Source organism: Nomia melanderi, chromosome 10 (genome assembly GCF_051020985.1).
Source record: "Nomia melanderi isolate GNS246 chromosome 10, iyNomMela1, whole genome shotgun sequence".
Classification (NCBI taxonomy): domain Eukaryota; kingdom Metazoa; phylum Arthropoda; class Insecta; order Hymenoptera; family Halictidae; genus Nomia; species Nomia melanderi.
This window is the reverse complement of record NC_135008.1, coordinates 2,602,480-2,628,877: the sequence shown is the minus strand read 5'-3', so window position 1 is coordinate 2,628,877 and position 26,398 is coordinate 2,602,480. Positions and strand designations below refer to the sequence as shown.

The 26,398-nt window shown below is 39.2% G+C and overlaps 4 protein-coding genes across 7 annotated transcripts in view; 1 reads left to right on the top strand and 3 right to left on the bottom strand.

The window, feature by feature from the left end:
* Positions 1 to 15: 15 nt before the first annotated feature.
* tex (THO complex 3 homolog tex) lies at positions 16 to 1,719 on the bottom strand. The gene is made up of 2 exons (XM_031991100.2): positions 1,169 to 1,719; positions 16 to 956 (listed from the first exon to the last, which is right to left on the bottom strand). The coding sequence occupies exons 1-2, from the start codon at positions 1,346 to 1,348 to the stop codon at positions 174 to 176; spliced, it is 963 nt and encodes a 320-aa protein (XP_031846960.1). The 5' UTR covers positions 1,349 to 1,719; the 3' UTR covers positions 16 to 173.
* A 36-nt stretch (positions 1,720 to 1,755) lies between these two features.
* Positions 1,756 to 4,072, top strand: ktub (Tub domain-containing protein ktub). 2 transcript variants are annotated; one of them, XM_031991079.2, is made up of 8 exons: positions 1,756 to 1,964; positions 2,370 to 2,505; positions 2,594 to 2,686; positions 2,758 to 2,936; positions 3,022 to 3,189; positions 3,266 to 3,611; positions 3,688 to 3,840; positions 3,923 to 4,072. In XM_031991079.2, the coding sequence occupies exons 1-8, from the start codon at positions 1,923 to 1,925 to the stop codon at positions 4,054 to 4,056; spliced, it is 1,251 nt and encodes a 416-aa protein (XP_031846939.1). In that variant the 5' UTR covers positions 1,756 to 1,922; the 3' UTR covers positions 4,057 to 4,072. The 2 variants fall into 2 exon arrangements, with proteins under 2 accessions (XP_031846939.1, XP_031846947.1); XM_031991087.2 differs by having other exon boundaries at positions 1,758 to 1,964; positions 2,761 to 2,936.
* Positions 4,073 to 6,949: 2,877 nt separating this feature from the next.
* Positions 6,950 to 18,212, bottom strand: LOC116433159 (endochitinase). 2 transcript variants are annotated; one of them, XM_031990955.2, is made up of 10 exons: positions 18,008 to 18,212; positions 11,023 to 11,094; positions 10,561 to 10,896; positions 10,097 to 10,319; positions 9,590 to 9,713; positions 9,198 to 9,395; positions 8,788 to 8,869; positions 8,494 to 8,705; positions 7,935 to 8,210; positions 6,950 to 7,377 (listed from the first exon to the last, which is right to left on the bottom strand). In XM_031990955.2, exons 2-10 carry the CDS (start codon positions 11,084 to 11,086, stop codon positions 7,252 to 7,254), a joined length of 1,641 nt encoding a protein of 546 aa, XP_031846815.2. In that variant the 5' UTR covers positions 11,087 to 11,094; positions 18,008 to 18,212; the 3' UTR covers positions 6,950 to 7,251. The 2 variants fall into 2 exon arrangements, with proteins under 2 accessions (XP_031846815.2, XP_031846807.2); XM_031990947.2 differs by lacking the exon at positions 18,008 to 18,212 and adding an exon at positions 11,466 to 11,630.
* Positions 18,213 to 19,299: 1,087 nt separating this feature from the next.
* The window catches only part of LOC116434683 (uncharacterized), a 294,137-nt gene continuing 287,038 nt past the window's right edge, over positions 19,300 to 26,398 (bottom strand). For both annotated transcript variants that reach the window (XM_076371565.1, XM_076371566.1), the window contains exon 31: positions 19,300 to 25,714. In XM_076371565.1, coding sequence (XP_076227680.1) covers positions 25,602 to 25,714 — 113 coding nt within the window. In that variant the 3' untranslated portion in view covers positions 19,300 to 25,601. The remainder of the gene's footprint in view (positions 25,715 to 26,398) is intronic.

The following is a 26,398-nucleotide window of genomic DNA, read 5'->3' as shown; positions in this document are numbered from 1 at the left end:
AATACAGCAATAAAGTATTTTAAAATAAATTGTAATTTTATTTTTTATCTCACACTTATCATCTCAAATATTCAGGAAATCCCTTAGGGAGAGTTCAAAGAATAAAAAAGGATTTCATCATTCATTTTTTTATACAATAATATATTTTAATAAGTGTATCTAAAAATAGTTATTCAATCATTAGCAAATCCAAATACTTTTAAACTGCCAGCATCTCGTTTCCTATCATAAGTATCTTTGTCATCACATGCATATGCTAATAAATATTGTTTTGGATGCCAAGCAACTGTGAAAGTTGCTGCTTCTACAGGTATATCTGCAATCTTCTCTCCAGTTTCCACTTCACCTATATCTATAACAAGATCTTCTGATGCAGCTGCTAAAAGTTGTCCATCATAAGAGAACGATATAGTTCTAACTGGCCATTCTAATCTAGAGAATGTCCTTAAACAGCACAGTTCATCTGCATCCCACAAAGAAACTAATGCATCAGCTGAACCAGTAGCAAAATATCTCCCAGTGGGATCAAATTCTATACAAATGCATGTTCCTGGATGTGCTTTGATCACGTGTAACAACTCCAAATCTGGATAGCTAAGTATATGTACACAGCCTTGTCCATTTGTAAGGTAAAACGTATCAGAGTCCTTGTTCCATGAAATTTCATTTACTTCAAAGTTGAACTGTTCTTCTGCGCGAATTTTCATTACACGTGCATCGATGAAAGTAACCAAGTCTTCTTTGTTTCCTACTGCTATTGTGTTACCATCGGGAGACCATGATATATTTATATTTTCTCCTCTAGTGCTTATATTTGCAGTGCACTTCTGAGTTCTCGTATCCCATATACGTACAGTTTTGTCTCCACTTGCAGTGGACAACAGTTCTGGATAAAAAGCGTGCCAACAGAGCTGATCTACACTGCCACCATGTCCTCTGAATGTTGTCTCTTGCTTCTGCAATAAATTCATTTGGATTATAATATAACCTCAAAAATTGTTACGTCTTATAAAAATAATAATATATATGTCTAAATATGAGAAGTAAATATTACTAAGTATATTGCTTAATAATAAATAGATGAATAAATACACATGTCAAATAATCAAATGTTACAATTATGAAGAGAATTCTGAAGAAGCTGATTATAAAGGTTATGTTTATTTACCAAACGATCCGGTCCCAGGGAAAATATACAAACAGATTTATCAAATGAACCTGACGCCAAAAGTTTTCCATCGCAACTCCATCCTACGCTGTGTACTTTTGCAGAGTGACTTTGTTGCTCCCTAATCTTGTTATGTGACTTAAAATAATTAATCAGTTCTTCTACACGAGAAACAGACATTGTTGCTACGGTTCACCGATTAACAACGTACGATACAATGTAAATTAATATTAAAAATTGCATAAACTAAAACGTGAATACATTAATACACCTGAACGCAAATATTAAAAGGTGTAATTATTTATACGTTCATTAAGGATACAAATTCTGAATTTCTTAATATACTTTTCATAACTTATGCGTGTTTTGCGTTATTGTAGAGTTTAATTTGAAAGAGGAACACCGATAACAATTTTCGTAGAATATTCAAAAATTGCGTTTTAAGTTCCCTGTTTTTGTATTTTTTTCTTTTAGCGGCATTTCTGATTGATACACTTATCGATAGCTATCGAACGAGGTTGTATTTTTTAAAAAATATATGTAGACCTCTGGCGGTAAATTCAACAGGCATTGTGCTAATTCGTTCAATGTGAACGAACCATAAGAATGTATTGGGGTTTTCAGTCGTGTGGTTGCCTAGGTAGCCACAGGCGACGAAATGTGTTTAGCGTAAACAAACTGGTTTTCTGACAAGTTGAATTGTTCTGTGAAAATCAATCGCATATGACAGTTGTCGTTAACGCGTATCGACAAAATGACATCTCTAGATTTAAGGCAACAGAAACTCGAACAACAGGTACTGGATACGATTCTGTTTCAAATATACTTTTACATCCTTCAATTTATCAAACTGTCTTTAGATTATAACTGTGTGTTGTATATTTTTAAACATTTTAACAAGCAGTCGAATTTTCTGGTATACCTACGCGTTACGTGTAGAATAATTTGCATTACGAATATTTTAATAATGTTTTTGATTAAGAGAACATCTGACAAACATAATTTGTTATAAACGTAATTAAAACTAGGTCAAATATTGAATTTATTATTCATGTTAAATTGTTAACAAACCCAAGTGTTGTTCTTATAGGTTTATGTTTAAGAATGCTATACAGTATATAATTTATGAAGTGCAATATGTATGTAATTTGTTAATTTGATTTTTCAATTTTCACTATGATTATTCTATAATCGGTTACAGAGGCAATTGATTGCCCAGAAAATGAAACAGAAACGACAAAGTGGTGCTGGTGGAATGGTTCAAGCATCTAATATATTAAGTACTCAACTTACAAGTCATTCCACCAAGTGGATGAATCCGAATAAGGAACTCCGTGGTAATTTTGAGAAACTATAGAAAAAGCATGCGAATTAAAGGTAAATAAGGTAAATCCATTGAACCAATAAATAATCCATTGATTTCAGGATATGATGGACCACTACAATTTAATGTATCACAGACAAATCCAGAGTTAAGCACATTTACAGAGAATAAGGATATGGAAGCAAGAATAAATGGTACAGTAAGCTAATAACATTTAACAAATGAAACATTTATTCCTTATTCATTGTAATTGATTATCTTTAAGTAGATGTAGGTACAGAAGGAAGCTTCTACCAAGGTATGGAAGCTGCCGATTGTGCAGATGAAGAGTCATCGCCAATAGACATACATTCCCCTTCTGAATCTCTGCCGTGTCCTTCTCCACTCAGAGTAGCACCTTCGGATGGTGCTAACACATTTATCAGTACAGAGAATAACTCTTCGGTAAGCAAGACGACTGAATGTACTTCTCACTAAGGATAATTGATACTAAATGCTGTTGAAAATAAATATTATACTATTACATTAGAGCCCAGAATTAGAAGGCAAGGTCGAAGGAAGTATCGAGCATTTTGTACTGCAACCAGCAAACAAAAAAATGCATTTTAAGTGTAGAATAACACGTGATAGGAAAGGTATGGATCGTGGATTATATCCTACATACTTCCTACATTTAGAACGTGATTATGGAAGGAAGGTACGTACTGTGTACAATTATTTCCATTTGAAATATAGAAAGGAAACTTATACAAGCTATTGATACATTTTAACAGATTTTCTTATTGGCGGGTCGAAAAAGGAAAAAGAGCACGACAAGCAACTATTTAATTTCGACCGATCCCACGGATCTTTCAAGAGCAGGAGAGTCTTACATCGGAAAGCTAAGGTCCAATCTTCTGGGAACACAGTTTACGGTTTACGATAATGGTTATTCGTTAATGAAGGATGACAAACGAGATGAACGCTTCAATCCACGACAAGAACTGGCTGCAGTAATATACGACACTAACGTTTTAGGATTTAAAGGGCCACGCAAGATGACCGTGATCATTCCTGGCATGACGTCAGATCAGAAAAGAGTTGAAATTTGTCCAAGGGATGAGTCAGAAACGTTGCTTGGTATGTTCAAGTTTTTAATGAACATCATTCTTCTCTAGTGCATGCAACATGTCAATATATTCGCCCTTTATTACAGAACGTTGGAAAGCAAAAAACATGGATAATTTAATAGAACTACACAATAAGACTCCTGTCTGGAACGATGACACTCAGTCGTACGTGCTTAATTTCCATGGGCGAGTGACGCAGGCTTCAGTAAAGAATTTCCAAGTCGTGCACGACAGCGATGGTTCGTATATTGAACTATTGGTTCAAAGTACTTTACAGATTGAAAGCGAACAGACGTTTGATACTCGCATATTATGTTACAGTTGATTACGTCGTTATGCAATTCGGCCGCGTAGCAGAAGACGTGTTTACGATGGACTACAGATTCCCACTATGCACACTTCAAGCATTCGCCATTGCTTTGAGCAGTTTTGACAGTAAGTTGGCTTGCGAGTAGCGACAAAATGCATTTAGGATGCAACCTTTATTATATGTATGTGACGGGAAAACAATACCGATCTACGGTGGACAATCAATAGGTTGAACTGTCTTTTTTTTTGTCTTAAAATAGAACATCTATAGTTGTTCTACTGAAACCTGATGTAATAATAATGAGTATAAATTCTGTGTTCACATTTCGTATATATGGGAAACGTTTTTAAGTACTTAGTATACATGTTTTCTAGTTCCTTTGTATGTCGATAGAAATAATTGGCGAAGAGCTTCGTTGTTAACCAATACTTAAAGATAAGGATATAGTATGGGCATTCAATGATCGACAAATAACGTTCATACTAATGAGTCATACTTTGAAGGAGAGACATATCATGGAAACTTGTTTCTAACATTTCATTAATTAATTGATAGAGTCATTGTTTAATTTCGTTTTGAAGTAATCGAAAAGAATTTCAATGAATCACAATCTACCGAACGTGATATCATTCCTGTACTATAATGATACTAAATACACTGCGTAACTTACTGCCCAACAAGGTAAAAATGTTTTCTCGTACTGAAACCTGTACAAAGCATACGTTCACTCTGTTTTTTATCGTATACTGCAACAGTTTCAATATGTGTTTCACGATGATTATATGGTGCAAGGTTTTCTTTGGATTTGCTGCACATTGGAACATTGAAATCATCACTTTGAATAGGAGTGTGGAAAAGAAACAGTATCTATTTACACTTTATCGCAGAACACAAGCCCCACTGTTTACACTGGTGGAAATGATCGCACTGTACTATCTACTATTACTATTTTTTACACCTTGTTACAAGAGAGTTTTGGAGTTGTATAGTTTTGTGTATACCGACAATATTATTATACTTTGTGAATCGTCCTCGACACCCGCTCTGACTCGCGAGGTCATCGTTAGAAATGATAATTCATAATCGTCATATGTAACACGCGATTATCGTCACACGAAAGTATCATTCTAAGCGCATATCGTGCATATTTATTCCATCATCGCATTTATTCGAATTACTCATCATCTCTGTCATTGATATGTAAGATCTAGTGGAATACCAAAGATGCAACTGTACTCGTATGTGGTACGGAAAGGATTGATTGGAAAGCATGGAATAAAGAAAGGGGACATGGAAACACTTGAATGTCGTGCCTTCGTATAATGTTACTTTATTGCATAGACAGAGATCCTTCTAAGGAGATGTAGGTGCGAAATTCAGTACACAACAATATGGAATTGCAGATGACATTTAACACATTGTATGCCAAAAGAACTTCATAGTAATGTCCATTCAGGGCTGAGATAAAGAATCTTTTGAAAATAACTTGTATCAATATACAAATGAAAATTTGCAAGTTCTTTATAATATACAGTTAGCAATGAAAGGAAATTACACTGTATATTGCTATTTACTGAAATAAGCATTCATGGTATAGAATTAATAAAATATTTAGCAATATGCAGACAAGTTAAGGAGTATTTATTGTGTGTGACGAATAGTTTTGTTGCTGATTATATATTATGCATTCATGTATACATCTTTGTTGTTTTTAAAGATACATCAAATGTCTTAATGACAAAGTTGAATGGTTCAGTGAGGCTCACATGATACCAACAAAATTTCAGTTTTTATATCATCTTTTTAGAGTTTTCAAGGTCACCTTGATTTTTTTAAATGGAATGACCTACTTTTTTACCATAGATCAATAGAGTACCAAATTCTGAGTATAAGAGTGACCTTCATACGTCCTAAACTTGACCTTCAAACGTCTCTGAGTGCCCCTTCGCGAAGATGGCAGTTTATCTGACATCTATCAATGTCACGTACCCTTTGTGCTGTCGTTTAAAAAAAGTGACACAAAAATAGAAATCTTTTTGGTATCATGTGAGCCCCGGTGAACCAACTTTGACCTCAAGACATTTGACGTATTTTTATAAACGATAAAGATACAAATGACATTGCCCTGAAGGATACACAAATGACTTGGCATCGAATGTGTCGAATAATATTCATACGCGTGCGGTAACATCTTTGAACAGTACATCTCATTGATATAGAAAAAAAGAAGAAAGTATCCTTGAAACTCCTCACGGCACACGATCGTTCATCGTATCACGCTCGTGTAACGATCAGAACTGTTCTCGATCGAACGCAATATGAAGCGCCAGGGTGCGTTATCCCCTTTTGAAGCGTGTTTAATGGTTTCCGTGTCATCTTGCGTTTACGTAGTTAGAACGCCGGACTCTCAACGATAACGGTTACACGTAAGACCGACGGGAGAGCCGAACGACACGTAGGATTACACGAGATCACAAAAGTGCTGAAAGCTTTGTATCTTTGTAAATTTTATACTCCTCGAGTTTCGTCGGCGACGAGCGAAACGAACGCGCGACTAATCAAAAAACCGCGAGGTGCAATTTGAAAATGCTGAAATTGATTCGTCGTATGAGAGACGGGGACCGTGTGTGTGCGCGCGTGTGTGTGTATATCTGTACATACACATCTATATGTAATATGTAATTGAAGACAGTATTAATATCGTTTAAAATGCCAATTGGATATCTCACGGTGATTGTAATATTTCGTTTTCCTTTTTTATCTTCGTATAATTTAAATACCGAGAGTAGCGTTTTAAAAACAAAAGAGAAACTACATTCGATACCGGTTTAACGTGTGTGTACGCGTGTGTTGCGTGTGTATGCGTGCGTGTTTGCGTGCATTAGGAAACAATCGAGTAAGATCTGTAATTAGCTTGTCACGTTCAATATTGTAAATTACAAGTGTTCAATGGGTGTTATATTTTCGATGATCACCTGAAAATAAAATACAAACTGCAAGTTTCACTTGGGCTCGATGATTCGTACGGTTCCGTTAAGTTACTCGTTAAATATATGTTTATTGTTGAAAGCCTAGCGAAGAATAGAATATACGTCAGTCACTTAATGATTTATGTAACGAAGTCGTCAGTATCGATGCGTTACAGACGTACCGTACGATTACAATAGAAAACAAATATTGTGTACACAGCGTTTAACAATTGCAATAGCGTTTCGAACATTCATTCACTGGGATATAGTCTCCAATTAATATCCTAATATCGTCTCTAACTTGCTCAACATTAAATCATCAAGCATTTTCTCAGTGCACAGTTTTTCGAACGACAGAAATCCTTGGAAACTTATGCTGGCCTGCATTCCTGTCGATCCGCGTTTTCCGGCCAGTCGCAGATGCTGATGACCGTGTTCCAAATTAGATTCTTCGGGCATTTGAATTGCACCGGCGATCCGTGAACGCATTCGTAGTACTGCAACAAAATGAGATCGTGTCAATGTACGAATGAAAAATGATCAAGTTGATCTGGAACGTCGCATTAGAGTGTACCATTGAATATGTAATTGGTTAAATTGGTGTATTAACACGTTGAATGTCATGGAATCATCACCAGTGACCTCTAATCAAATTGACTTACTGTAGTTCACTCAATGAAATGATTATTTGAAAACATTTATAATATAATATATTATACTTTTTCTATTGTGTGTATTTTGCTCGATGAAAATTCATTCGTTCAACGTGTTAAACACTAAAAATTGCCACGTGGTCGAAAATGAATTTACTCATTGATTACTCCAATAGTTTCAAACGTTTTAACAATAGAATTACCGAGCAATAAGACAGTTCAGAATTTGTTATAAAAATTAGGAATCTTATTGCTGCTCTTGCAGGAATGTAGGAATTTATTTTGACATTTCTCACGAAAGCATCTGTATCAGCGTAACAATGGCGGAAGAGGGATCTTGAAGTCGGCCATTTTGACGCGTCCGGTAGTTCCAGTGTCGAGCAAACACGCGAATTACTTACTACGCTGCAGTCCTTCTTGGACGGGATGAATTTGTCGTCAATCTTGCAGTTGATCTTCTCGTTTTCATCGTTGCCTCCGTTCGGTGCGTCGGTGGGTTGCCATTTATTCGAGTCATCGGTGGTGGTGCTCGGCGTTGTCGACGGCGAGGGTGTTTCCGGTTTTTGAGTAGGTTCCGGTGTAGGTTTCTGGGTTGGTCTCTCAGCAGGCTTCGTCGAAGATGGCTGAGTGGTTCGCACGTCCGATGGGGTTGTGCTCGGTGGCCTGGCCCATTCAGGCTAAAAATCCATCATGATGATTTCATCCTTTGCACTCCAGAAGTTTTTCATCAGAAATATTCAATATTTTCTAATCAGATAGCAAGGACATCCTTTTAATCTAATTATGATGCAGTAACTCTTAGCACTCCGACAGTTTTTTATTTTCTAACGAAATACCAATGACACCCTTTCAAACCGATATGACGAGAAATCGCAATCGCAATTGTCGAGATAAAGTCTGCCCAAGTTACACAGTTTCAAATACAAACCATTCAGCCACTGATTGAAAAACGCAGCTTACCGTGGGCGTAGTTTGAAAATCTTTGTCCGTCACAACGTATCCCTTCAGCCCTTCGTGAATAGTGTTCATCAGAGGGTTGCGTTCGCCGCAAAGTCCTTGGAAGTCGTCCATGTCGACGGCCCAAACCATCGCGCCTCCGTACTGTTCCTTCTTGATGAAATCGATCTTGTACTTCACGCTCTCCACATTCTCATAACCGACCCACTGTGTTCCTGATAATTGCCAATTACAAATTCACGAATCACAAAGCAAAGAGCGAATATAATGGAAGATTCTAGATAAAATGGAAAGTACCTTGATACGTGTACGGCACTTTGCCGATGTCGTCGAACTTCTGGGTCCAGTTGCTGCCTGGAGCTTGCAGTCTGGTGCAGATCTGCAAGAAAATTATATAATTAACCCTCTATAGTCACACATCAATATACTGGGTTAAATTGATCTATTGAATTTTTTGTTGAAAACGAATGCCATTAAATAATTGATCAACTTGAACTTTAGTTCGTATACACGGGAGTTTACGTTCAACGTCGTTGTAACTTCAAAGCTACAAGATACATTCGTTTAAATAAAATTATTAAAACTATTAATTAGTGCAATATTGGAGCCTACAGAGTTCAAAGGGTTAAGATACCAATCATTTCGACTTGCAGTCATTTTGTCAGTTCTAGTGTTAGTGTCAGATCGATCGGAGGATCGAGGAGTACCTCGTAGTAAGAGAGGAACCCTTTGGCTTGTGTGTATTCACCGGGTGCACCTCCACCAGCCTCTTTGTTTATGTACGTGCCAGGCTCGTAATTAGTGTTGCTCTGGCTCAGCGTGAAAGTGCGTCCGTACAATGGTATTCCGACGATCAGCTTCTTCGCGGGGCAGCCCTTCTCTTCCCACAACCGAAGGCCATCGTGCTGCGTGAACAAATCCAATTAGCTTCAATAGATTTTACCTGTATAGCGGGGGTGTTATTATAGACGCTGAAAAGGTGGATCTTGAGTAATCAAGAATTAGGAATGAATATGTGTATTGTAGTATCTAGAATTATTTAGCGTATATTCGAGGTTTCATTTGAAATTTTTACTAATTATCTCAATCGAGTCCTTACGACATTCAGCTTCTCGTACGCCCATTGGTCGTGCGGCCTGCGGTAAAGAGGGCTGTGGACGTCCGCGAAACCGCCCCAGTTGCCGCGGAGGTCGTAGGACATCACGTGGATGGCGTCCATGTTTCTGCGGACAGAAATTTCGAGAAATTCAAAGGAACTTCTTGGTTCGTTGAATTTTTCACTCGAGAATGACGAATGGAATCAGAGAATTACAACCAGAATTAATTATAATTGTAATCTTTACACATAGGCTAAACATTCAACGTCATTGTAACTCTGAAGTTCAAAAACGTGTTCCTCTTAATGAAATTATTAAAACCATTGCAATTGCAAAAACCATTGACAATTTTTATTAATATCAGCATTATTGAATAGATTGATATTCATCAATTTCACACTGAAATTTTGTTATCACGAAAACAGATTCGAAGACGATTAGAAAACAAGATTGAGGGAAAGAAATGAAAATGAAATGATGAAAGAATGAGAGAAAAATTCGACACTGACCGGCATATTTCCGGCACGTGGTACCCTTCGTCGAGACGGAACTTCGCCATTGGTACGGCGATCGTGAGCTCCCATCCCTTCCCCTCTTTGTCGAACGCGCGTCTCAGCTCCTCGACGAAGTAGAAGAAGTTGTTCTTGTCGGAGAAGCTGCCGCCTCTGTCCGCTGCGCCGGGATACTCCCAGTCGAGGTCGAAACCGTCGAAATTGTACTTGTGCATGAACTCTTCGCAGAAAGAGAGACAAGCAAATGACAATAGAAACGTAAATATTCTAGGCTTTCAAAATAAACGGCTCGTATACAGGTTTTGCCTTAGAACTTCTAATCTTCAGATTATCGAAGATTCCTCGGAGTTGTGCAATTCTCCCAAAAACTCATCGCATGCAACTAGACAAAGTCATCCCATCAAAAGCGAATTTCCCGAATTTTCTCAGCGAAGTTCCAACAATTTTGGAATGTTCCTCACCAACTACGCTCCTGATGAAAGTGTCGCGTCTCTGTTTCACCCCGACCAGGCCGCTATACTTCCTGCCACCCTCGCCCCAGCCCCCGACAGCCACAGAGGTCTTCAGATGAGGATACTTGTTCCTCAGGTTGTTGAACTCCACGAAATTCTCCTTGTCGACGTCCAGTTCCGGGTCGAGGATCAGCACCTCCCAGGTGACGTTGCTCACGCCGATGAAGGAATAGATGATGTGCGTGCAGAGGTCACCGGGGATGTCGTTGACATCATAGCTGCCGACATCCGGCCGATAGATCGCCCAGTTGCTGAAGTAACACGTTATTCTGGCCGATTCTTTCCCTGCAAAATGAAATAAACCAATAAGATGCCAATATACTGATGTGCGACTTCAAAGTTACACGAGTCTACAGAGGGTTAATTTATCTTAGAGAGGTATATCTTATCAGAAATGCGAGCTCTGCTCACCTATCGCTCCAGCTAGCACCGCGAACACCAGCGCGAATGAGAAGAGAGACCTTCCCGATGCCATTTCTGGAGCTGGAAATAACGAATGGATTCAGTTAGCGTGCGACGTGTCGGATTTTCAAAGTGATTCGTTGCTTTGACGTTTGGGCGACTGGAAATGGAATTTAAATGCAGTTTTGATTCATGATTTTCGGTTTGTGTGGAGATGTATGATGTTATTTAGAAGGAAAGTTTCTTTGGAAAAGGCACTTCCAATTTCTATGTTTGATACATTTATTTCATTACTATTGATTAGTTTTACTTATTAATTCATTATTTATTATTTATTCATTTCGATTACTGATAATTTCGTTCTCTCAAACCACTGAAACTGTATAAACAGACGAGTTTCTTTGAAAAAGTAATTTCCAATTTCGATATATTCATTCAAAGGATTTCAAAACCTGTTAGACACACTGCCACAAAACGACCAAGTCCAAAATGATATTGATGCCACAGAAGAAAGTGAACTGATGACAGACAGATCGATGCACTCGGCGTCAACTGTTCAACTCGACTATCGACGCGGATCTAGGTGATCGTTTATAATCTATGCGACTGATTAGCGGTTCGTGGGTGATCGATTTCGTCGAATCAATGTCGTGGAACGCTATCAGCTACGACCGGTTTCCGGTAAAGCAAACACCGTATCATCTTCGCCGAACGCTTCTCCGCTGATTTCATTTCCGTTCGGATCTATTATTGTCACTTGAACTCGAGATCAGGATCCTTTTGTCTTTAGACTTATTGGATCAAAAAACGGAATCGGGTCCGAAAAATACTATTTACTTTGGCTCAACTGAACAGTTACGTGCAAGCTTAGAAACAGATTTTATTTCGAAATTTGCACTGCTATGTAACATTTAATCATGTTAAAATAAGCAATGAAGAATTTCGCAGGTTCAAGCACCTTTCATCCCCTTCCATCGCAGGGCGACCAAATCCGAGAACGAACGCGCTCGCACACGCGGAACAGTCCGATAAAACCGGTGGACATTTTTTACGCGTCCTTTTTGCCACGAAAATGTGGCCACGAGCGGCTGTTCACCCCTGCCGGCACTCGGCCCGAGCGAATTCGACGATAAAAAGCTCGTAACTCCGTTCTTCTTTCCGACTTTAACAAGACAAAGTATCGTTTTCGTCTTACTGAACCTGCTAACTGTGGAATTTCCTTTGGAATCTCTCATTTTGCGTGCAGTAAAATCAAAGAATGATGCGTGTACTCGTCAAACGGAGGACTAATGCGCCAATGATATATTTTAATGGAAAACGAAATTAAAACGACGAAGTATTATATGTTTATCTGGTTAAGAACATATTTCGACGTTGAGGTTGAAACGGATCTTCAATTTAATGTAAATATTATGTTAGATTAATGCAGAATATTAGAAACAGTATGAAGCCGTAGCGGCAATTTTCTAAGTGAAAGGAAAATAGCATCCGTGACGTGTCAATAAACACTGGCGAGTGTTTTCACAAGGAACACTCTTCTTTCCTGCCTTGAGGTGGTCTTATTTCCGAGCGCGCGGCGCGGCTCGGTCACGGAAAATAACGGGAAAGAAAAGCGGCTGGTCAGTGAAAGAAGGAACTAGCTGGTTATCATTGCTCGATGAGCGGCGGTATCGATCCTCGAAGACTCTAGTTTTATGGGACTTTAAAATTTTGAAGACTCTAGCTTTCTAGAACTGTAAGCCTTCGAAGACTCTAGCTTTCTAGAATTCTAAAATTTCGAAGATTCTAGCTTTCTAGAACTCTACGCCTTCGAAGACTCTGGCGTTCCAGAACTCTCAGGTTTCGAAGACTCTAGCTTTCTAGAACTCTAAGATTTCGAAGACTAGCTTTATAGAACTCTAAGACTTCGAAGACTCTAGCTTTCCAGAACTCTCAGGCTTCGAAGACACTAGCTTTCTAGAACTCTAATAATATGGAACTCTAAGACTATGAACACTCTATCTTTCTAGAACTCTAAGCCTTCGAAGACTCCATCCTCAGAACTCTAAGACTTCAAAATGCATTTAATACCAACACTAAACTCTTCAAACTTCAAAGACTCAAGCTTCACAGATCTCCACGCTTCCAAGACTAAGCCTTTGATTTCATCTTAAAACTTCGAGGACTCGAGCTTGATACTACTCTAAGGCTTTAAGGTCAAGTCCCGACGCGTCGGAGGCTCAATCGTTTCACAGCACTAAATCCGGAATGACAATCGAACGAAGAGGCAGTCGCACAAAGAACGCCGGGAAATGATCGACCGTCCTTGGGTTCACGAAGAGAGCTTCGTGCGAAACGTCTGAGAGCTAGATAATGGTGTGTCCCAGGGCTCGCGAAAATAAAGGAAGACACCGCGGCCTCCGGGAGCCAGCGGCTTTTCGCCGCGCAAATTAAAATGCTGGCTGCATCGGATCCTCTCGACCACTATTCCGTCGGATGCACCGAGAATACAAAAGCCAGGCAACCCCGAAGCTCGGAGAACTTCGACTTTGCCCGAATAATGGGCATTCGAACTATCGACCAGTCAAATTGCTTCGCCCATTTCCATCGTTAGCACGTTCACCGCCGCGAGAATTCCGAACGTTTCGTGTAACAATGCATATTCGTTCGTAACAAAGGCAAATGATATTAGTAATTATTAATCACTTGGTACAGCACACGTGTTACATAGTCATCTAGCTGTTCTAGCTAGATTTCGAAGACTAGCTTTCTAGAACTCTAAAATTTCGAAGACTCTAGCTTTCTAGAACTCTAAAATTTCAAAAACTCTAGCTTTCTAGATCTCTAAGATTTCGAAGACTCTAGCTTTCTAGATCTCTAAGGCTTCGAAGACTCTAGCTTCATAGAACTCTAATATTTCGAAGACTCTAGCTTTCTAGATCTCTAAGGCTTCGAAGACTAGCTTTCTAAAACTCTAATATTTCGAAGACTCTAGCTTTCTAGAACTCTCAGGCTTCGAAGACTCCAGTTTCATAGAACTCTACGACTTCAAAGACCCTAATGATATGGAACCCTAAGACTTCGAAGACTATCCAGCCAGTGATTCTATATTACAATTGCAATTATAAATCAGTGGAAGATGATTCATTCTAGCTTCAATCTACAGTATTCAAAAGTTCCTGGCTAGATCGTTTTAGCTTTCCTTACACAATGAAGTAGCTTCGATTATTCAAGCTATTCCGAAACGATCAGCTCGAAACGCAAAATTCCATAAGATCGAAAGAATTCGATAAAAACACAAGCGTAGAGGACATCGTTAACCATCGATTGTTCGAATGCTAGAAAACAAAAACATTCTGGAGCGCGGTTCAGCAGAAAAATGATCTGTTTGAAGAGGCGATGCACACATTCGAGGCGAGGTTTCACTATCTGATCGTCGTCCATGATAGATAAGGGTCGCGAGATAGAGCCAGTTCATTCGGTGGTCGCTCGGAATGTCGGTCACGTCTGATCAAACGGAAGGCTGTGTATCATCGATCGGTTCCTTATGGCCCTGATCGGATCCACGAACCGCCGCGGCGAGAATAAAAGTCGGAGCGTCGATCTCGCGAGCAGGAAGAACCTCGAGGACGTTTGATACGTGTGGAAAATCGAGCTGGTCCCTCTATCTCTCGTTGCTCCGGTGAATACTGATCTGCGGGACGTTAATGAACGTTCGTGATCATCGTAGAACAAACTAGAAGCGACGTGCACTATCCTGAAGCGTCTTAATCCCTTGTCTGATGATTTACGTCTGAATCGTGCTTGATAAAACAACCTTCTAATTATTTTAGAAAGTTGAATTTTATACTTATTCTGCGTCTATATTTACTGTAGAGGTTAAAAATTAATATTAGACAGGTAACACTTAATTTACGATGGAAATTAGTAAGTTAGATTTGAGAAACGTTGAAGAACCTAGAATTTCGTTTCGAAAAAGGAGAATTACAAGTATACATGGATTCACGTCTTTCAATTTGTTCTGTCAATTTCCCGTATTCGAACAGGAAGAATTTTCCAATTTGAGATTAATGTAACACGTCTGTGTTGCAAATTGTCTATAGCAGAGCCAACGGAGTGCAAAGGGTTAAACTGTGAATGTTTTGACCTAGAGACGAGTGAATCCTTGAACGACTAAATTATTTATTCCGTTGGAACGTACGAAATTCAGAGAATATCAAACAGTCGACTTAACCGTTCCGAGCGACTCGTATACGCATCGATTCTGTAGATTCGTGCGGAGATACCGTAAGAGTGGTTCGAGTGTGGTCATAGGTTAATTCAGGAGGAAACTGAGAATAAAGGGGCACGAGGCACGATAAAACGAACGACGAGACGACGATGGGTCACGAATTTCTACGAGGAAACTTTATCCCTCGGCGTGATTAACAAAGGCCGGCGTACGACGAAGGTTCATCGGAACGATAATGCGCGGCTCGCTCGCTGGCCAATCCCGTTTTTATGAAAATGAATCCGCAGAAAATCCTCTGACGAAACTCGGACTCCGATATGCGGCCGACCTTCGAGCCACGAGCCGAGTGAAACGATGAGAACCGTGAAAACGAAGAAAAGAAAGACCGAGGAGCGAGGAAAAAAATAAGCAACGGAAACGAAGGGACCTCGCCCACGCAGTGATCGTTGCGTGGACCTTGTCCAGAGATTCTTGCAATTCAGGATAAACAATAGTAATTAGAGGAGTTGTTGATTTTGAAGCTGATAGGAATAATTAACGCTAAAACCACTGAGCAGTTAAATAAGCTGTTTGAAGTTCCTATAGAAACCCCAAGAGTGCATCTGTTCAGACTTAAACTGATTTACAATTCAATTTGCGTAGTTCTAAACGAATTTCTTTAATAATTTCTCAGAGAAACATTGTTACCTTTCTAATAATTGCAAAAAGACAAGGCATGGGTCATTTGACTCCTCTGGTAGTTTTAGTGTTAATTAGCGAGGACCAGAGACTTTCCTTTTTTCCGCGCGGTTAAACGGTTCGTTCGCTGCAGTCTGCGCGATGCGTATCAATGGCGGCTCTCGCGGCTCGGTCCTTCGTTTGCGTCTGTTTTCGTGCGTCGTGTTTGACGAGCGGGAATTTAGGACTCGACAGTTCGAAGAAATCCTCAGAGTCGCGAGTCATTCGACCGGACAGAGATATTCTTCGCTTTTCTTTTAGGTATTTGCATTTCAGGACCGAGCTCTTTTGTGTTCGTGTTTCCGTCTAACGCGTTCGTCTCGATGACGATCTAAGCCCCGGTATCTTAAGTCTGACGAATCTTCTGAATGAAATATCGAAGAAATAAAACTGCAAGGAATTACCGAGTTTCTAAATACAACAGAACTAACTATAATCCTTTGCGTTCCAGTTTCTAAATACTAACTAACTAAATACGACAGAACTAAGTAACTCTTTGCGCTTCAGAGGATCCTCTGAGTCACCAAATGATTTGGCAAAACTGTGAACTTTGATATTTAATATTAAACTTTGTATAATGCATCAATGTACGAAATATTGAAAGAAAATAGTTCTCTTCCTCGATGCATGTGAGATTTCTTAATTAAATCTGAGAAAATGTCGTCTGTATCTCATTAGAAAATATTGAATGTTTCCGGTGAAAAACTTCTGGAGTGCAAAGGGTTAATTCTAACTTCAACCTCTCGCTCGTGTCTTTATTATAAAATTGCCAATGATGTTTTATAAATCGATACTCTTGTTGAACTAATATGCGACGTGTCGACAAGTCTCTGTCAAAAATGTTGACTCTTCGAGGATTTCGTATTCAACGTTTGTCCCGACTGGTTCCAGTCGGAAGATTGTTTTCGTAGAAACGTTTCCGAGTCGTGTCTACGAGCGCAATTGTTTTCGGAATTCGTCGAGTGGTTAGATCTGGGGAGGCAACGTTCCAAGGACCATGATACGACGGTTTCCTGAACTGTTTGTCGCATTATCGTGCAAACAATTGAGAACAATGTTATCAGAATTCTATCTAGCGTGATGCGTTCGTCGAGATTTCGCGAGTACGATGCACTGGTTCGAAGAAGTGGTCGTCGATAGTTTGTAACGATGTTGAGTTTGAAAAAAGTGAGTACAGCGGAACAATGGATTATATTGACATCGATTGTCTCGTGACGAATCAGTCGGCTTCTTTGGTGAACAATTCGAATACTTTATCGTTGGCGGAAGTTTCTCACTGAGTTTTCTGTGAAAATATTCTTGAGCAATGAAATGAGAATGAAATTAAGTAAATTGGAAACTGAAGATCGAATTGAGAATGGAATGAAATGAATTACAAAATTAAGATTGAGATGAAAATGGAATAAATTAAATTACGAAATTAAGATTGAAACGAAAATGGAATAAATTAAATTACAAAATTAAGATTGAAATGAAAATGGAATAAATTAAATTACGAAATTAAGATTGAAACGAAAATGGAATAAATTAAATTACAAAATTAAGATTGAAACGAAAATGGAATAAATTAAATTACAAAATTAAGATTGAAATGAAAATGGAATAAAATGAATAAAAAAATTCAAATTGAAACCAAAATGAAATAAAATAAACGAAAAGATTCAAATTGAAACTGAAATGAAATAAACGAAAAGATTCAAATTGAAACTGAAATGAAATAAACGAAAAAATTCAAATTGAAACCAAAATAAAATAAAATAAACGAAAGAATTCAAATTGAAACTGAAATAAAATAAACGAAAAGATTCAAATTGAAACTGAAATAAACTAAACGAAAAAATTTCAATTGAAATACGAAGTACAGACAACTTGAAAGATTCTCTTCGATTCAAATTCCACACATCAATACGTCGCACGAACTTGTCACACATGAAATTCTACAATCGTCCCAACAAACGTCGTGTTCTGTCTGTTCACCTCTCGGGTTAATGTTTATTCGACAGCGATTCGTTCGCGAGAGCCTGGCGCCGATAGATCGAGAGAATAAGTGGATTGAGCGGGACTCACCTCTGCGACAACCGGGTGTACCACAGAAAAATCGTGGCTTCGGCCGAGGTTAAGCTCTCATATATACCCAGGTGGACCTCATTAGAATTCAGGTGCAGAGGATCCCGCACGATTGGTTGGTTCGTCGACCCTCTGCCTCCCGTCAACGACGAGGAGGACGATCCCGCGCGACGGTCACTATCCGTCACCGATGATGACTCGATTTTCCATTCAGTCCCTTTGTCTCACCTGTCTTTGTCTGTCTGTCGGGTCGTCTCGTGAGTCTCGCCTCTCTGTTGCTCGCAATAGATACTAAAATTACTACTAATTAATACTGAAACTACGGTTAATTGATCTATTGAAAATTCTTGATAGAAACATGGGACTATTTGAAAATATTGAGACTGAAATTCGAATTTCTTTTGAATTTTGTCATCGATAACTCTGTATTATCATATTCCATTTGAAATGCATTTGAAAAATAGATAGTTAACTGGAAGTTTTTTTTCAGAACAGAAGTTATACGATTTTATTTATGTTTTTGAAATTGCTGAGTCGCACAGGGTATAATATTGAATATCAAATTTTACAGTAATTTAAAAATTTTATATTACTAAGACTATCGAGTTGGATCGACTATTGAGACTTTGACACTTCGACGCTTTTCAGTTGGAAAAGGATCAATTTGCAAGATAACTGCTGACTAGGAATATTTAATAACATAAGTTAGCAATAGTGTAACATGAGAATTCTGATTTTTTTCAAACTCCTGTTTATCTCTGCCAGTTACACAATTTATCGCGAACGATTCATTGACAGGCTCTTATCACTGGCATCGATTCCACGATAACGTTTACTCAGTCGCGTAATAAAACGTGGATAGTGAATAGCCAGAAGGTCGAGATAGATCGAAGACAAACAGCGCAAAGGGTTAAAACGAATTTCAAAACGAAGAAATCGGGAAGTCATTTTGACCCGTCTGGTAGGTTTAGTGTTAATTCAGCTAATTGGTACTATACAGGGTGGAAATTATAAAGCGTTACTCCAAGGTGACGTGAAGGTCAACTTTCTTTTTCTAAATAAAATGATACGTTCTTTTACCCACCATCAAATAGTGCGTTTTAAGACAAATTCAACAACCTACTCAAGGTCACTCAAGGTCAAACTTGCAGGGAAACGGAGAAAAGGTGCGATCGTTTTATTTTTCAGAGATATTCGACTGCAACGCTTTATAGTTTCCACCCTGTATATCGTATAATCCTGAACAATGGACGAGGAGAAGAGGTGCGGGTACAAAGGTTAACATACCGTCGCTCGTGTAATATGGATTTTATTTTATTCGTGTAACAATAACAGTTCCTGTTTTCGACAGTGGTTAGTTCTCGCTCTTCGCCGGTTACAGAGTTTGCTTTTTCGGCGGGCACGTTTATCGCGGCGAATCAACCCTCTGCCGGTTTGTCGGGCGTCGAACGGCGCGCGGGCCAATTAGGGGCCGCGGGACGAGCAGGGTCGCCGCGATAAAACCGCCGATAAATGAACGCTCGTATTCCGAGCGTTGACTCTCTCGCGACGGAAGTCCGCGTGCACGCTCGATCGAACGAACGGACGGCTTCTCGTTAACCCTTCGCCTTATGATTTATTTCTCAACCGTGCTCGACGAAACAACTTTGCTCTCAACCCCTTGCACTCGAAAGGTGACGCTCGGTCACCACTTGATTCGATACAACGAAACTATGAAGAATATTTGCTATTTTAAATGAAACTTTGTATTGCAATGTGGAACATTGAAATATAATAGCTTTGTTGCTTAATTTATCTGTGAATTATAAGTTAGTTTCGAACAATGTCGTCTTTATCTCGTCAGAAAATGTTCAAATATTCTGAAAAACTTCCGAGTGCAAAGGGTTAACACGTGTTAATAAACTGGTGATAACACTAGAACTACCAGACGTGTCAAAATGACTTATTCCTGATTTCTTTTTCAAATGAAATGACAAATTACTCTGAGGAATTACTGAAGAAATCGTTCTCTTAATAGGCAAACAGAATTATAAGTCACTCGAAATCCTATTAATTGCAGTGTCAGTGATTCTATACAAAATTAAGGAGACTCGATTGTTCGGTAGCTTTAGTGTTAATTTAGGTTAGAAATCAATAAGTGACACTTAGATTCGTCGAATTCGATTTGAAATTTTCACCGTAAGTTTCACGTGATTATAAGGCAAGGGGTTAAAGGGTTCACCGTCCCGAACTGAATCTTCTTTCTCTTCCTTCCTCTGTTGTTCCGCGACAGCTTTCGTTCCGCCCGCGAGGTTTCGTCTGGTAAAAAATTATTCCTAACGTTGGAGAACGGGCAGTCAACGGACTCCCGAAGAGGTTGCCCTGGGTTTGAATTAGAAACGCGCTGGGCCTACCCTTAATTATCGTGATTAACGAGATGTACCGTTCTCGTGAGCCGAGCAGCGCTTCAATGTCGAGCGCTGTTCTCGTGTCTTCCTTTTTTGTTCTTCTTTTTTTTTCGCTTTTTAGTTTGGGTTCTTATGGTTAGTGTTGTAAAACGGTGGAGTCCCTGAAGCTCCGAGGCTTGGCTTTGAAGACTGAATCTTGAGGACTTTGAGTTCTTTGAGGACGTAGTCTTCGAAGTTTCGAGGTTCAATATTAAAGACTGAGTCTTGAATGAATAGTGTTCTATAAACCTCGATTCTTTAAAGTCTCAAGGTTCAACCCTAAAAGCTAAGTCTTCAAAGCCTCGAAGTTCAACCTTGAAGACTGAATCTTCAGGACTTGGAGTCCTCTGAGGACTTAGTCTTCGAAGTTTCAAGGTTTAACCTTAAAGGCTCAGTCTTCAAAGCCTTGAAGTTCGACCTTAAAGACTGAATTATGGAAGCTCAAAGTCCTCTGAGGACCTAGTCCTCGAACTTTCAAGGTTTAACCTTAAAAACTGAGTCCTAAATGAATAGTGTTCTGTAAACCTCAATTCTTCAAAGTCTCAAGGTTCAAGCTTATAAGCTGAGTCTTCAAAGCTTCAAAGCTGATGATCCATAAAGCCTAGAGTCTTAAAGACATCGTCGCAGCCACATCTCTCAACTCTCAAAGCTCAGGACAGATGTTTACAACACTACTTACGGTTAAGCTGCTTTGTGCTGTCGGTTCGCGGTTGTCCTTTCCCTGTTTTAATTGACGAACGGTCGCCGCGTCTCGCGAGCGATCCGCTTGGCGTGATTTGGCACTCTCCGATGCTGCCGGAAACGCTTGTCGTTCTCTCGTTTCTATCGAACCCTTCGCGACGAGTCGGAACCGTGCGGGATGATCGCCTCGGATTCGCGCGTGGACTGACCGTCCACTTCTCTTCACATGGCACGCTGGTTCCGAACGCTTTCTCTGGTTCCCTCGTAAATCGTCATTCCAAAATCATCGTTCAATCACCGCAGACAAACCATCCTGTATCGACCGTTAAATTTCGCGGTTGAAGACGAGCGTTCCAATGAATGAAACAACTAATTAACCCTTCGCACTCGGAAGTATTTCGCTGGAAATATTAAATATTTCCTAATTAAACAACTCTCAATCACATGTGAGAATAAAAGGAACGATTGAAATATTATCTTTGTTTATAGGGCCCAATTTTTAAAAGCCCAAGGAAACTTGCAATACGAGATAATCAGGAACTTTAAGTACAAAGTTCAAAAGTGACTCAAAGTCACACAGTGGTCCGATTAGGGTTAAACAAACAAACTCTCGAGTGCGAAGGGTTAAGATTAATCATTGAATCAATTCGAAACGCATTGCATGTCCCAGACCGTTCTCACGAGCAAATTTTTTTGTTCTTCGATAATAATTATTCATAATAACTTTCATCGATTAGACACGTGGGTCAATCAGACTCGCGAGAGTTGATTGTTGATCGATTTCTTACTAATAACAGAAACTTTATCGATTTTAGGAGTAGATCCGTTAAGATTAAATATCCATAGACGTTCGTATTTATTTCCATCGAAATCGTCTGTAGGTCACAATATTATGGGGGTGAACGGAGTGAACCGCGGACGTTCATGGTGTCACAGAGGAAACAGAGAGTTACGTTTCCCAAGATGAATTTTAGTGTATCCGTAAGTGTAGCGTAAAAATCGTAAGAAATCTTATCGTAACACGTGTATTCGATCGTGATGATTCGTCCAGTCGAATGCGCTCTGCACGCATGATCGGCCGCGGTTCGGCAGTGGGTGGATCCGATCCGATTGTTAGATTTTGTCCGGCGGTCGTCGGAGAATCGAGTTGCGTTTCGGATGTACCAGGTGGCCATGTTGAAGAATTCTTCGTTGGACGAGAGGAACGTCGAAGGTGTCTTCGTTGGAGGAAGATGTTGAAGAAAGCTTCGTGGGGTGGAGGAATTGGCGAACGAAAGTTTATGAAATGTATAAGATCGTATAAAAGGAGCGAAGAATAAGGAAACTAGAATGAAGAAATCGTTAAGAAACTTTGTGGGGTAAGAAAGTCGTTATAGAATGGAGGAATCGTTAAGGGAAACTTTGTAGGGTAAGAAAGTCGTTATGGAATGACGAGATCGTTAAAGGAAACTTTGTAGAATATAGAAATCGTTAAAGAATGTTGTAGATTGATGAAATTGTTAAAGAAAAATTTGTAAAGTGAAGAAATCGTTGAGGAAGATTTCATAGAATGAAGGAATCGTTAGAGAATGAAGAAATCGTTAAAGGAATCTTTGTAGAATGGAGAAATCGTTAAAGAACGAAGAAATCTGTAAAAAAATAAAGAAATCACCGAAGAAATCTTCCACAGGATGATGATCGCCAAAGTAATCGTCGAACCAAAAAACAGCTTCTTCTCAGTTTCACAGTACGAAGAAATCACGAAAAAATCAAAAAATTCCTCGTTACACAAACAGATGATCGAAGGAAGCTTCATTGAAAAGAAAACTGATGTTGAGGGAAAGAAATTTTACAACTAAAAAGTACAAAGGGAATCCATGCCCGCCGGGCTCGCTCGAATTTCTCGGTCGCGCTTGTACAACGACGAAATTTAAATTTAAATTTCACCTAGGAGAACGGACCTTCAGAAGGTATTCTTTTTTACGAAACACACACACACAACTGCGTTCGAAACGTTGCAACGCCACGCGTCGACGCGTGCCGGTGATCAATGCGGAACGTTATTAACAGGACGTCTCTAAAGCGTGTATATTATATATATATATATATATACATATATGTACGTATTCCTTAGATTATAGGCGATTCAACGACAATCGAGCGCGTGCATGTACGACCATTATCATTCCACCTCTCTCTCTCTCTCACTCTCTCTTTCTCATTTGAGAAATAGTAACGCGTCGGAACGAGACGTCGAACCTTTAGGTAACTTCGTCGTATACATTCGTGCGCCTGACCGCGTTGAACTGGAACGAATCGCGGTTTCGAACGCCGATCGAATCGATGATGCTCCTTTTCAACTGTGATCGACGCAACTACCTCGTTAACCCATTTGCATAATAATTGCAGCAATAATTGCCGTGTGGTTATATAGGTTTTTACTCTTTTATACGTTTCGAATCATTTTTATCATGCAATTGAAACATTTATGGTGGACCAATGTTCCACTTTTTCGTATGCAAATGGGTTAACACATGGCGTGCCACGTGTACCATTTATGGTATGGTATGATTTAAGTGTTTAACCCTTCGAACTTAGGCTCGAATATTGCACCAGTTATAATATTAAATATTTGAATGAATCTTAAAGAAACTACCCTAAAACTATTCGATTTTCCACACATCCGAATTTTGTACTAAGGAAAATAGATCGAAGAAATGTTGCATTTCTCATTTTCGTTGGGAATACTATAAAAATTAGTTGCAGTCGTTGATAGGTTACAAAACAATCTGGAGTGCTAAGGGTTAATTTAGAATTTGCGAAAGATTTTGTATACTTTCAACGATCTTCGTCCGCAAAGGGTTAATTCATCAAATTGATATTATAATTCACGAACAACTGTTCCCAGGAGATCACGTTTCTCGATCGACGTTCACCGCGACGCCGTTCCCCGTCTCAGTCGGTTCAACGTAACGCGATCGCAGTTCATAGTTAATCTTTGTTAATGTCTCGCTATGTTGCGCAGCTCTCGTAGCACCTATCGTAAACGCAACCTTAGATTCTACCTTATCGTTCGTTACCTTATCGCTAGTGTTCGCCTCCCAGACTCGACGAAATGTACAGTACGTCGGACGATGTCCTTCGACGCGACGCGAAGGACGTCCTTTCCCGAACGAGCATCCGAGGAACTCGATTTTCTAAGCGACGAGCCGATCGTCCGCGGTGAATTCGGTCCACGCCTCGATTACAATGAGAATTCTAAGATCATTCATCTGTTTCGTTCGTTAGTAACTCAGTAACATCAATATCGTTTATTAGCAACTTATTAACATTAGGTTTACCGATGTTCATTGCAGTTCACTTCATCAGTAACATCATCAACGTCGTTTAGTATCAATTTATTAACATTAGACGAATATTATAATTTACATTATTGTAGACGAATCATTTCGATCTTGGAAATTAGAGCTGTAGTAGATAATTAGGAGACACATCTCAATTGGTTCAATCAAGACTTATGAATATTTGAATGAAGCTTGTAAAATTAGCGACAAATTAACGCAACCTAGTGTTAATAAACACTCCACAAAGAATTAATAATAAAACAAATCCAACGATCCCAATGAATTCTTCCTAATTCCACTCGAGCATCGACCGAATTCCGACGATCTCCCGCGCGATTCTCCCTAAATCCGATCGGCCGTCTAACGCCTGTTATTGCTACCAATGGAAACCGGAAGCATTTCCCTCGAACGAAAGGTGGAAACGAAAATCGAGACAGAAACCAGCCGGAAGGAGAGTTTCGTTCTCCGGCTGTCCGCCATCGGAATGTCTACATTTCTACTCAGAACGAAAACGTCACGTTCGGTAACAAGTTTGCCCTTCCAAAAACGGAGAGCGTCGATCGACGATCGACCAGGAAACGGAAATCGATCGAGAAGGAAGGGACACGTGATAGAAAACTGGAAAGCTCCTCTTTATTTCCGTGATAGGTGACTGAAACGAAACTCTTCGTTCTTCTTCTTTTCATTCACTTAATTCCTTTCTACGATCGGCATCGTTGGATCTCCTCGACGCCGATTTATATATTTATAGATTTATATATAATATATCTATATATATACCTAGCTTCTCATACCGTGACGATTGACGGGAACGATCGTTCATTTATTAGTCCTATTTCGACCGGTGATTATGTACAATATATATCGACGCAAAATTAAAAAAAACTCCTCGTCGAGTCTTCTTCTTAACAATTAATGCACAATCGTGAGCGACTGTCGAGCGTCGATGGAAAACAAAAGGAAACGACGCTGCTCGAGGAAAGATGGTTGTTCCTGTTGTTGTTGTTGTTGTTTTTGTTCCGAACTGGCAGTTAATTGATCTCTTGTTTGTGCTTCAATGGATTCTCTATAGGTAAACGGAGGTTTTTTTTTGTTGTTTCTTTGCTTTTTCTCTTTTTTTTTCGTTTGCTTGTTTTGGTAGTGCCCACGGGGGATGCTTTAGTCTTACGAGTAATAATTCTCCCTCTGCTGGTAGAGTGGCAATGGCGTTACTGGCGAGAGGTCCTCGTCTTCTAAGCTCGATTCGGTTTTTAGAGGAAGCGTGGCCAGGGCTTTCACTGTGGAGCGAATCGAACGGTTAATTTATGGTTGAGATAAAGTGGAATAGACAGGATAATTATTCTTCTTTGATTTTCGATTTTAATTGTTTGATCTTTGATGCTAGAACTATTATTGACGTGATTTTAATATTAAGAGTTTCGAGATAAGGATTGCAAGAATATTTATAAAATAACGATGGAAATTTCTGTCGAATGTGATAGTTCTAGTGTTGACAAAAATCTTTGTTAACGTGCTTAATATTATATAGTTAGAGTATGTATATATCAGATATACATATAATATACATTAATAAACGGTCCACACTAAAACACAAAAGAAAAAGAACATCGGTGGAAGGTCGAACGTATGAGAATGTGGGTAATATGAAGTAAAATGAAAGAAAAAATATAAACAAACCTGAAAAACGATAATATGATGTGCGTGTCCTATATGGGAGGATGGAGAAAGCATGTCAGTCAGTGTGCCTGGTTACCTATACACAGCACAAACAATCCAAACAACACTCTCTAACTATGATGGTACTATCGTATAAAACTTCGTTAAAAGCGTCCACGGAAGTTAATTAGAACCTCGATAACAATAATTATAACGCGCGTGAGTAAGAGATACCCTGTTTTTTCAAAGGATTATTAACCCTTTGCACTCGGGTGATGACTCTCAGTCACTTGATTCAACGCAAA

Bases quoted from the DNA above. Each gene is read 5' to 3' on its own strand.
- LOC116433159 (XM_031990955.2), bottom strand. From the start codon at position 11,086: ATGGCATCGGGAAGGTCTCTCTTCTCATTCGCGCTGGTGTTCGCGGTG. The intron at 9,714-10,096 runs GTCAGTGTCGAA...TTCTGTCCGCAG, and splicing joins CACGTGCCGGAAATATGCCG to AAACATGGACGCCATCCACG. The intron at 9,396-9,589 runs GTAAGGACTCGA...TTGTTCACGCAG, and splicing joins CGTACGAGAAGCTGAATGTC to CACGATGGCCTTCGGTTGTG.
- tex (XM_031991100.2), bottom strand. From the start codon at position 1,348: ATGTCTGTTTCTCGTGTAGAAGAACTGATTAATTATTTTAAGTCACAT. The intron at 957-1,168 runs GTAAATAAACAT...AATTTATTGCAG, and splicing joins CCCTGGGACCGGATCGTTTG to AAGCAAGAGACAACATTCAG.
- ktub (XM_031991079.2), top strand. From the start codon at position 1,923: ATGACATCTCTAGATTTAAGGCAACAGAAACTCGAACAACAG. The intron at 3,190-3,265 runs GTACGTACTGTG...ACATTTTAACAG, and splicing joins AACGTGATTATGGAAGGAAG to ATTTTCTTATTGGCGGGTCG. The intron at 3,841-3,922 runs GTTCGTATATTG...ATTATGTTACAG, and splicing joins AGTCGTGCACGACAGCGATG to TTGATTACGTCGTTATGCAA.